We start from the raw sequence: 12,169 nt of genomic DNA on the forward strand, positions 1-12,169 counted from the left end.
ATTAGCCTTCCGTTTTCTTATTTCATGTAGGATATTCCTCTGCTCACTGACTCTAATTAACACTTCTTCATTTCTCACATAATCGGTCCAACTGATCTTCTCCATTCTTCTCCAACACCACATTTCGAAACTTTCCAGATGTTTCTGATCTACTGCCCTAAGTGTCCATGTTTCAGCCCCATACAGAGCTATGCTCCAAATGTAGCATTTCACTAGTTTCTTCCTCAAATTTAAGTCCAATTTGCTGGTAAAAAGATTCTTCTTCTTGCTAAATGCAGCTTTTGCCATGGCAATCCTGGATTTAATTTCACAAGTACACCTTCCATCATCTGTTAACAAGCTACCCAAATATTTAAAACATTTCACATTCTAAAAACAGTTTATAGGTCCAGAAATGCATAGACTTTCTAAAACCGCTGAATGATAAACTGAATTTCGTAACTACCGCAGATAGTTTCCATCATTCACTACATTAAGGTGTTCGTGGTATCAGTTCAGCACAATCTTGGAATGTTTCCAAGTCTTAATAGGAGAAGTGTACTGTAATTGTGTGTTAAGCGTGTGGTGATTGCAGTTTGTTGAGACGATGTACTTACATCAAGAACTAGCCAGTATGCGTTATGTGTATGGTTTGGCAGACAGTAATGCTGTGGTGACTCATTGTTTGTGCCAAGAAAGGCATCCAGGGCGAAGATGTCCAGATAAGAAAACATTTGTAAGTATCCATCACCGCCTTTGTGAACATGGGAATTTTGCACCTCGTGTTACCAACGGGGGGACCAAGCTCTATGACTCCTGAAGTATTGGAGGATATTCTTGATGTTGTGAATGAAACTCCTGAAATCAGCACCCGAAGGGTATCAGTGCAAGTGGATGTCACTCATTCAACTGTCTGGAGAGTGTTACTAGAACAACAGCTGTATCCCTACCATCTGCAGCATGTACAGGCCTTGTCACTACGAGACTACAATGTATGAGTAACATTGTGCCAGTGGTTCTTACAACAGTGTCATACAAATTCTGACTTCCCTGCCTTTGTGATATTTACGGATGAAGCACAGTTCACAAGAGATGGAATCCAGAATATTCAGTCGCCATCTGCGGGCAGATGAAAATCCACATGCAATTATTCCGTCACATCGCCAGCAGCTGTTCTCCATAAAAATCTGGGCCAATATTTGTGGTGATAATATATTTGGACCCCACATGCTTCCAAACAGGTTTACAGAGCAGAATTACATGCCACTCATCATCTATTGAGAACTGCACTTCATGCATGATGGCACTCTCGCAAATTCAGTTTTGTTGCCCGAAGTACTGGAATCAAAAGTTTCCTGGTCGGTGGATAGGTAGAGGTGGACCGTTTGCCTGGCCTTCATGTTGCCTAAAGTATCGGAATCAAAAGTTTCCTGGTCGGTGGATAGGTAGAGGTTGACCAGTTGTCTGGCCTTCATGCTCACCTAATTTAAGTCCACTGGATTTCTACTTGTGGGGCCATTTAAAGTCATTAGTGTATTCATCTCCAGTAGATGATGTGGAAGCTCTCCGAAATGAAATTGTGGCAGGTTTTCAGACAGTAAGCAAATGCAAGGAATTTTCGATTGTCTTTGGGGGGCAATGAGACATCAAAGTGAGGCCTGTGTTTAGGCAGGAAGTGGACCATAAAAACTTGGGAACTATGCATTGCTGGACCTATGCTGATATAAACTATTTTATTGCTGATGTATGAGGAAATCATTCCTGAAGTTATGCTACATATTTTTGAAACACTCCGTATGTAATCTTGTTATTACATTGCTTATCATCTGTGATTGTTAAAAACCAAATGATGTAACATCAGTAGGCTGAGAGTATTAAAGCTTGGTTTTGGAAGTACCAGTTTGGTAAGATGTATTCCACAATCTCAGAATTCTTCAGCTGCATAAATAATTATCCTCTTCTTTAGTATATTTCCATATTGTAAATAATATCTGACTTCAAGTAATGATGTATTCAGTTCTTTTATTGTAATCTGCATTCGGTAGTAGTTTGAAAATGGGTTAAAGCATATTGTTAGCGCCTAACACTGAATTCTGTTTGGTTAGCTAACTTGAATGAACATTAATACTGCATATTTATGAGTTCTCACATAAGAATAAAAGTACAGTAATTAATGTAAAGGTAAAGGAAATAATGTGTAAGACTGTAAAACATTTCTGTTACCTCAGTAACAGAATTTCATTGCCTCATTATAGGTATAGAAAGTAAATTAATCAGATTCGTATGAAAAATTGAATTCACCAATGAAGCCATTCAATTTGTTAAATTTATAAAATAAAAATATTGTTAAAGTCATGCCACCATTGCTGTGTTGGTGACATACAGTATTTTTTATTTAAAAATTTGTAAATTATAGCTCAGTGCAATCTTGAAAATTTTATAACCTTTACTTCAGTAGAAATTGAAAATTATAGTGAGAATTAATCTACCAGTAGAAGATAAAGGAAAGAATATGATGCAACCCCCGTTTAATGTTCCTCAATTTGTGGTCTACCCTCATTTAATTAACTTTCAGTTATCTGAAATCAATGTCAATGTTACATTTCTTACATCTAAGATTTTCTTGAGTTTATTGTTCATATCCACTGCTCCCCAAAACCGTATAACTGTTGGAAATGTAATTGTAAAGTCTCTGTATTGAAGAGAAAATTGTGGCCTTTTTAGAAAAACAGGCTGCCAGAAGTTGGGCCGTAATTGATGATACAAAATGTGTACATAGGTGATATTTTTTTACTGGCTAAACTTCAGACAGTATGTAGAACTGTAAATATAGCAACTGGCAAGAGAAAAGAGAGATTTAAAATTTGGAAAAATAAATTTGCTTTTCCTCCCTGTTGTGTAATAATGGAAATTTGTCTTTATGAAACAAGAATTTAATCAAAACTCGGCAGATGAAATGAAGTTCCTATGTTGAGAATGAAGCATTTTATTAAATTAGAGTGAAAATCAAATGTGGAAAGTAACCATCCCACTGACCATATGTCCTCTTGAGAATCTAATAGTTTCTCAACTACTCAAGAAATTTCCCCCTTTTATGGAACCAGAATGTTTAGTAATGTGTTCATAGGATCCTGCCATCCTATTTCTTTAAGATCCATTTTAATATTATCCTTCTGGCTGTGCATACATCTTGCAAGATGTTTTCCAACCAATCAGTCATAAGACCTTAAAAGTTTTCTCCTGCAAGGAAAGCTGCTAGACTGTAGAGATAAATGGTTGAATAGCCTCACATATTTGGTGTACCAGAAACATTTTTATGAACCATACTGGCAGTAGATGTGAGTAAACACATGAAATGGTGATCAGCAAGTTATTTCCCATTTAAACGATTATGTTACTGATTATAATGAATGTTCTGTAAAGGAGACTGTTTGCTTTCTCGTAGGAATTATAGTTCAATACGTGACAATGAGCAGCGCAGGCGATATAAGGCCGACTTCACTGCGGACTATAGTGAGTACAGAGACCTTCATGCTGAGGTGGAGAAAGTATCAAAGCGGTTTGCTCAGCTTGAAGAGAGGTTACGACAGGAAGAACGTGATAGCCCTACCTGGAAGGTAATTCAGTCCAGTAAAGATAATTCGCGATGAGTATTTACTGTGGAGGGGGTTTCGTTATTCGTTTATTGCTGGTGCAAGAGAAAATAGATGGCGCTTTACTCAGTCCTACTCAGTGTAAGGCCCGAGTATTTGTGAAGGAAATGAATCTTTTCACTATAAACAAGAGATTTTTGCAGTTCCTTTTATACAACATTGTTGTCCATAAGGACTTGTATTTTATTGCATGTCATCTGAAAGGGTTTGTTCTTTCAGCAGCACATGTTAGCGACGTCCTGATTTAGTGTTCCTGCCTTTAATGAAGTGCATATGTAATGAATATTTTCCTGGTCCCAGCCAATACCCCATATTAACAATTTATTATTTTCCCATATTTGGTGAATTTCGATTTTATAAATATCAACGTTTAGTATGGGAAATTTTTTTACCTCGAAAACTTAACACCTCAGTTTAGTGTGACTGCGGTCAGAACAACAATGAATATTTATATTTCTGCCAGAAGTTGGTACCATACATCCATAATCTTTGGTGAATGGCATCACCTATTGGAAACACATGCTGAAGTCACACAATTTGGAACATCGTAGGTGCTTTGGTTCTCAACTGAGGTTCCTACAGTGTTTATTTCATGTATCATTAATTATTTTAGAAATGAGTTTGATATTATTGTATAGTTGTATTTATTTCTGTAAAAACAGTTTCTTCCTTTCAGCATTTATTTCATGGTAACTACTTATGTTAATAAATGATTTTGTTATAATTATATGAAGTTAAGTTTCATAAGAAATTAATCTGTTTCTTGATGCGATTTTGCTTAATTATTCTTAAAGTACATTGTAATTCTTCACCATTGTTAGTGTAGCACATATACTTGAATCATCCTGCAAGCAGACATCTTCCAAAATGTCTTTTCTGTAACATGATTAAAGGGGCAGATTATCAGGCAGGAGTGAAGGAGTGAAGGTATGACAGGAAATCTGTATTCACCCGACAGAAGCTAGTAAACAAACTAGGGGTTGGACTTAGGCACTGTCATAAGCAAATCTTTTGAACATGAGCTTTATGTCAACATTGTGATCTGAAACTAGCCATAGTCACGTTTTGCTGTCTTCATCTTGTCTATCAGAAGTAGCTGAAGACATGCAGATACATCTCTTGTTACATTGTAGTTAAGGTATAAACATCTTATCCAAGAGCTGTATGACTAATGTGTAACACGTTAAATATCAGAGAGAAACTGTTCTCCTGGATGGAAAAGACAAAAATTTGTTTCTGCATCAAGGCAGAGGCTTCTGTAAACTGTTATAAGGGAGGTTTTCACGGCTAATGCCAGAAATTTATTTGTTTTACTTAGTTTTGTATGTATTTAATAGTGTGATCAATAGCTTGGACTGTGTAGTGTCAAATGGTAGGATGGTTATGGAATAATGGATTGGAGAGGATGCAGAAGAAGGTGGTCATGGCCTAATCTGAATTACTGTCCTGGAATTTTCCAAAGGACTGAAGACGTTTAATCTGGATAGCTGTTCCCTGAGCTAACATTTGAACCTGGAACCTCCCAAATAGGAAGCAGAGATCCCTACCCACTCAATCACAATTTTCAGCTGATTGGTAATATGTAAGATGAAAGAATGTAACATATGCAGTCATTCTATATATTTTTAATTCACTTCTAAACCTTGTATTTTATTATAATCATAATCTTTTGCAGATTTTTAGCTTACTTTCTTACCTGGAAGACAATAAAATATAAGCACATGAGATTACCATTGTGTATGTGTGTGTGTGTGCGCGCGCGCGCGTGCGTGCATGTGCATACATGCACATATATCTCGCCCCCTCTCCTTCTCAATATGTTCGCCAGTTGGCTGATTTTCATGAATTTTATGCCACTGGAAGCCATTCCAACACCGTACTTTTTTAATTTTCTGCAATCTGTAGTAACACCACAACAATCACCTGTCCATGTGCTTGACTAATTGAGGACTATGCTATGAAGGCATATGAGGGAGTATGTGGTAGCATAGGTGAATGAGGCACTCTGATACAAGCCAAAAGGTTGCGGGTTTGATTCCCGATGAGGTCATTGGATTTTACACTTGACCTAATCCTTCCAGCCACACTATGGCCCTGGGGTCAACACAGCCTCAGACCGAAATGAGTACCAGAAATCTTCCTGAGGGATGAAGTGCAGCCATTGCATAAGGCTGACAACCTCAGCACCATCTGCGAGCTGATTATCTGGAAAATGTGCGAGCCTCAACATCTCACAACCTTATGGGCCTCCACGACCTATTACCACCTTTAGTTGTAAAATAAGAGCAGTGCTAGTGCAACTTGCTTTAGAGTCTTGAAATTATATATGATAATAGATCTTGAAAAAGAAAAAAGGCAACTTTTGTTGAGGTAACATTTTTGTAGAATGTGAAACATGGTGGTCATTCAAAAATGCCTTTAGCTTTTGGTTTGATAGCAGTAAATAATTGACTATTGGAGGTAACTGTGTGAAATTTGGTACAGAGATAGATCATAAGCATACATATGTATTATGTATGAAATATTCTGTATGGATCAATAGTTACAAACACGACAATGATGCAAAACTTTGAGGTTATGTTGGATTTGCCACTTAGTTCACGCTGGTTTCTTCCTTGTCTTATTCTTTAACCCCAAGGCAATATATTCCTCTCAAATGTTGGCAGACTTGTACCAAACTATCATACACTTCTTTGAAGTTATATCCATCAAATTTGACTTACATACTTTATACATAAGTAATAAGTTCTGCACAGAACTAGATTAAAGTGACAGTAACAACATTGGTGGTGGGGTAATAATAATAATGATGATACGTTTATGATAGTATTAGGGTAATACATCAGAGGTCAAGAATGATGGAACTATACCTCCACTTCCCATACATCTTCATGGCATGGTGTGTAATTAATTAAGTGCAGGGACAGCTGTACCTTACCTTTACGTTATGGTTCTTGAAAAGCAGAATGACGTTTAGTCCATTACATTTCGTCAATCACATGGTCAGAATTGCAATGTTGATCTTTCTAGTTATGTAATAAAGTATTGCCCATGATGTCTGCATTAGCTTTGTGGATGTACAGTGTCATGTGCTTGTATGAGATGAAGATGCGCGTTTGTGTGCTCATGCACTCACGCACGCACACATAGACTATACTTGTATATGGCTTAAGGTTAAACATGAAGCTGAGAACATAATGTCATTTTTTTTTTATTTTGTAGGCCATCAAGAACCAAATAGTTAAAGAATACCAGGAAAACAAGCGCGATCTCAAGTTCCAAGAGGCAAAGCGTAGGTTTCAGTACTTGCATGAGAAGTTGTCATATATAAAGCGCTTGGTGCTGGAATACGACTCTGCAGTCGCCTCGGGTGGTGATCATTACTGACCCTGGCCTCCCCTGGCTCCGACCCCGGTGCCACCACCACTCTCCTTGCTGCCTGCTGCCACCCCTCTCTGCCAACGACAACTACTTCATGTGAGAAGACGAAGAAGGAATCTCGGGGGTTAAGTTTTATTATGCAGTTGATTACCACCCTCACTCAATCTCACCACCAACTCAAACACCACTACCACTGCCATCCCTGCCACAACCATTACATACTTGTATTAGCAGTTTTTCCAAATAAGAGGTGATGTTTTTCTTTCCTTCTTTCTTGTATGTGAGGCTTATTGCCATTACTTGTTTTATGTTCTGCTTGAAACACATTTAGTTTTTTATGCAGTGCTTAAACTGAAAGGAAAGGGAATAGTGTAGTGCAGTGCACTTTGGAAGTGAAGTTAGTTGCTGACCTTTTCATAAAATCGAAATATATTTTTCATTTGAGAGAGAGCAGAGTATACATTTACATATGACCCCTCTTGATTATTGCCATCTAGGGTCCTGATATTGATACAGCACTTACACATAAACATTCATCCTCTTCTCATTGTGCTTCTTAGCGCTCTTTCTTATTTCAGCTGTTACACTGTCATAACGAGTTTTAACAAATTAAACCTGCAGTTGGATTGGTATAGTTTGTAGAGAGACAGCTGTATAACTTCAAATTAATTCTGACATACACCTCAGGAACTGGGAAAGTGGAAGTAGGAAGTGTAGATACATCTATTTCCTTGAAAATGTAATGCTAATTCCAACCATCAAGGGACTGGTTTCAAATTTGAATTAAAAAATTTTCAATCCTAAATTTCAAAATATAACTTTGTGGACTTTCTTTTATTTTCACTGTTATGATTAAGTTTTATATCTTACCTTCCATTGTTTCCTTTCATTTCAGTTTAGGGCGTGTATACTCAGTTGTGGCTGAACTCCACAGAGTTGACTGTGTCATTTCTCCCAGTATATTTGTTTTTAGCTGTTCTCTTGACATTCTCTACTGTCTTACAGTATGTTTTCATTACAGTGATATCACCCCCCCCCAGTAGTTCTTTATTGAATATTGCTATGACATAAGTCCCTGTTCCTAATATACCAGTGCAGACAACCCTGGAGTCAATCAGGGGGAGGTATGGGTATTTTGCAGCATGGCCTGCAAACCAGTAAAAATTTTTAAATGACACACAGATTAAAATGTCAATGCCAGCCTTGCTCTCTTCGTATTATGTTTTTCTCTGTCTTCACATACTGCAGCAGGCAGTGTGTTATCACCAAAATTAATTGGGGATGTTTTGCTAGTGGCTTAGTTTGGGCGAGAGGGCTGATTCAGCAGGACACAGCCATTTGTTAAATAAACCATAGTCACATTGTTGTCATGACAGGAAGATAATGAAAATTTAGTTACCATATCACTCCAACTTTATAAGCGTTTCCTCTCGAAGTTTGTGCTTCCATTTTTGTCTCTTAATATGGAAAAGAATGCTTCCAGTGAAATTACATAGCATCAGGTACACTGTGTGTATATAAACATTCGGGGGGAACTCGTTCCCATGCCCTTTTCTTCAGTAATACCGTGTTAGAATAAGTAGAGTATAGTAGAACAGGCCATTATGTGGGAATCCATGCACAATTATTATAATTTAAAAGTTTCCTTTCTGCTAAATGAGAAACAAATTTTGAGGACACGAATATTTGCTTTAGTATCTGTGGATTTGCTTTATTTTCATGGAATTAGGAGAATACAGGAATACAGGGACTAGATTGTAGTGATTGAATGTGTGAGATTCCATGAGAATATTTACGAAGTAGTTGGCTTAGAAGTTTAATTCCACTTCTGAACACACAACATTAAATGAAATATATGTAATCCAATTCATTGTGCCTGAAGATTATAACCCTTATATGCCAAGACTGATATAGCACAAGATAAACCAGTTGCATGAAGTGTCGGTGTTGGTGGGATTTATCAACCTTCTCCACTATATCTGATATTTTCTAATATTAAATTTAACTATCCACTGGTCTTAAGAAATTGTGCCACTGATAGCAAGAAATAAGTTTCATTCCTAAAGATTACATAGCAGTCTTACTAAAAATTATATGCTATTTTTGCATCTGTATAAGATCTTTGGAGACTGGCACTTAAAGGACTGAAGAAAATGTCTTAATGTTTGTAAATTTACAACAAAGAAATTCAGTATGTAAACCCACAACACATAGTTGCATTTTTACATGGTCATTGTTTATGCAGTTTTGCTGAATTCCTGAAAGATGTCATTATGCAGATTGCCTGGTGTGAAATGTAAGTGTTATTCAACAGCATTGATTAATTTCTCTCTCTATATATATGTTGTCATTTAACTCACATTGATCTGCTTAATCTTCAGAAACCTGACACTTTTAAAATTACATATAAAGATGCACTGCTGGTTAATGTATTTTCAAAACAAGCTGATCTGTGGTATGGAAAAGACAAAGTGCAATTTTCACTACAGAGGTAGAGATGTAGTCCAGTTTGATTTTTTAGAGTTTGTACACACCCAGAATAACTTTGCTTATTTTGGAAAGGTTTTATTTAAGTATATAGTGAATGGTAGGCAAAGTGCTGCAGCAACAGTGTTAGTTAGATTTGTCACTTTGTCACTCAATTATCTCTGGCTGTGTTGTGGACAAATGTGCGAGTGAATCAGTGAGCAAGTGAGCAAGTGTGAGCAATTGGAAGGAGTGCCGTGAGATCACCTAGAACTACCATACTATACATGTTATATTTTTGACTGTGATGTTTTTTGATGGATGCTCATTCCTGTGGCTAAATGCCACATACCTACAGTAAATTTTCTTCAACTGGCGCCAGCACAAGAAAGAAAATAATATATCCTGCCATCGTTGCCAAAATTAGGAAAGAAAAATAAAGCAAACTTTAAATGATGTATGCAATTATTGCTATTCAGAGTTATTTGCTTGGTTGTGGAAGAGATTATATCCAGAGAAGTTATGTTCTCTCATCTTGTCCATCTCCTGTTGATGAAGCCTATTTTCTTCCTACTTACAACAGAGAAGGGATTAAGGAGATTTTTTTTTTTTTTGCATTATGGCAACTGTGCTTATGTTACTGTATACATAGATAAGACGGAAACAGATGTTTCCAATGGCCTCAGTTTACATCTGTGCCCTGGCCTGAATACTTGGTGACGACCGGATCGATCCCTGACTTAGGCTTTTAAATAACTGTATAGTGTTTTATAAGAATACCACATATAATAATTAATATTAATTTTGTGTTTTTCATTATTGTGTTCTGCTTTATGAAATTTTGCAAGAGAAAGTCCAAAAAAATACAACTTTTTTTAGTCCAGGGGTTGTGTAATTACTACATACTTTACAACAACATCGGGATGTCTACTTGAAGTTAGCACATCAGTGCAGAGTTGTGGAACTCTGTGATCATGATGTGATGACCTAAAAGAGTTACATTCTGTGTTGATGATGTAAATGGGCTGGGTGTGAAGTTACAATTAGTGATTTGTACACTGTGCATGTGCAGATTTAAGATGATGATGATGCTTCGTTGCTTCTTAATGGAAGTTTAAATATTAAAGATCATGTCAGTCCAAGCAGCTGCTGTATATGAATTTCATAAGATCTTTAGTTTTAGAATTTTTAATTAGTTATTTATTGTGAGCTTCTATAAGCTTAGGTCTTCTCCCTGCTTCTGAGATTCAAGATTCTCATGATGATGACTATGAAAAATGCCGTCTTCTGAGATGTGGCTCTGTGTAGGCTGATAGAAGTTTACCAGTGTTTTGGATGAATGTACTGCCTCCGTCTGCTACCCTGAAAATGGAAGCACTACTTTGTTCCAAAACATTTGTAAACTTTCAGACTGTCACATCACATCCCAGAAGATGGTGTATTTCCTTACTTATTTGATAGCAGGAGGCACATTATTCTTGTTAATTGGTTAATTGTGAAGAATGTTAGTAATTTTATTAGATAACCAGAGACAGATTTAAGAATGCATAAGATATATAAAAAATAGAAGTTTGGCTTCTGGTGTTTGTACTTAACAGATGCAGGTCATATGCGAAAGAAAGCAAGTAGTGTGGAATTCATGGGCAGAATTTTATCTGATTCTAGTGATAACATTGCATGAGATTGCTAACATTTTATACTTTCATGATATTAATATATTTATGGGTTTTGGGGGGAGATTGTAATGCATATTTTGTCAAACTGTATTTATACTGAGAATGGGTTTTACACGTATAGACTTTGGAAAGTGTTGCATCTGTTGGCTGAATGAGTTTTGTCAGCTCTTGTCAGTGGATTTGTGTTAAGACTGTATTCATTAACATCTTGAATATTGGATCAAATACTCTCATGGGTCTTCTTTTTTTACTGGTGGTCAGTAAAATGGCTTATTTATGATTTTCTGGGCTATTTTAAAAGCAGGGAGTAGCTTTATAGCTTGCATTTGTTAAGCTCTAAGTTAATAACACAGTTTGTTTCAGATGCAGTGTACTGAAGCACATTTTTTAGTGTGTAGTTCAATTCAAATTTCATGTGAATCAAAAAACTGTATTCCATAAGACTTTATAACTAAAATATCATTTAAGAAATAAGGTTTCATTAGTGACATGTTTACACACAGTATTTTTAAGGTGGTGATGAGCAGAATATTATTAGCCCAATAAATAGAGTAAATTCATCTACATCATTCATCTGCATTACCGTGTAATACCAGCAACAGAGTTTATGAATTAAAGGTGACATTCCATAGGATATGTCTTAAAAGCTCCTCTTTGTTCAAAGTGAACTCTTTTAGGTTAATGTTAAAATTAACACATGGGAAACACCATGTAGTTGGGTAACTTGTTGTAAAAAAATATGGAGTAGATAGTTTTAGTTGTGAAACATAAAGTTACTAGTGGCAGAAATTATGATCTAGGAAGTTTGGTAGATTTGTACTCACTTCTTGGAGGAACATGTTGAACATGTTGCCTCATTTTCAGATTAGGATTGTTCCTCTTTTGTGCTGAAGATGAAAGTAGTACATTCCTCCAATTCATTGGTGTCCATCTGCCAGGTCCCATGGCATCATATCCTACAAGACCATTATCTTCAAAGTATCGATTGTTTTTGTAAAGATCTAAATCAGAAAC

General features: G+C 36.5%; 1 protein-coding gene across 1 annotated transcript in view; it reads left to right on the forward strand.

Moving 5' to 3' along the window:
* LOC111871016 (RNA polymerase II elongation factor Ell) overlaps positions 1-11,883 on the forward strand; it is a 335,544-nt gene extending 323,661 nt beyond the window's left edge. Inside the window, exons 9-10 of the mRNA XM_023863729.2 lie at positions 3,425-3,596; positions 6,855-11,883. Coding sequence (XP_023719497.1) covers positions 3,425-3,596; positions 6,855-7,019 — 337 coding nt within the window. The 3' untranslated portion in view covers positions 7,020-11,883. The remainder of the gene's footprint in view (positions 1-3,424; positions 3,597-6,854) is intronic.
* Positions 11,884-12,169: the final 286 nt, after the last annotated feature.

The sequence above is a fragment of the Cryptotermes secundus genome, unplaced genomic scaffold (genome assembly GCF_002891405.2).
Source record: "Cryptotermes secundus unplaced genomic scaffold, Csec_1.0 scaffold1606, whole genome shotgun sequence".
Lineage (NCBI taxonomy): Eukaryota > Metazoa > Arthropoda > Insecta > Blattodea > Kalotermitidae > Cryptotermes > Cryptotermes secundus.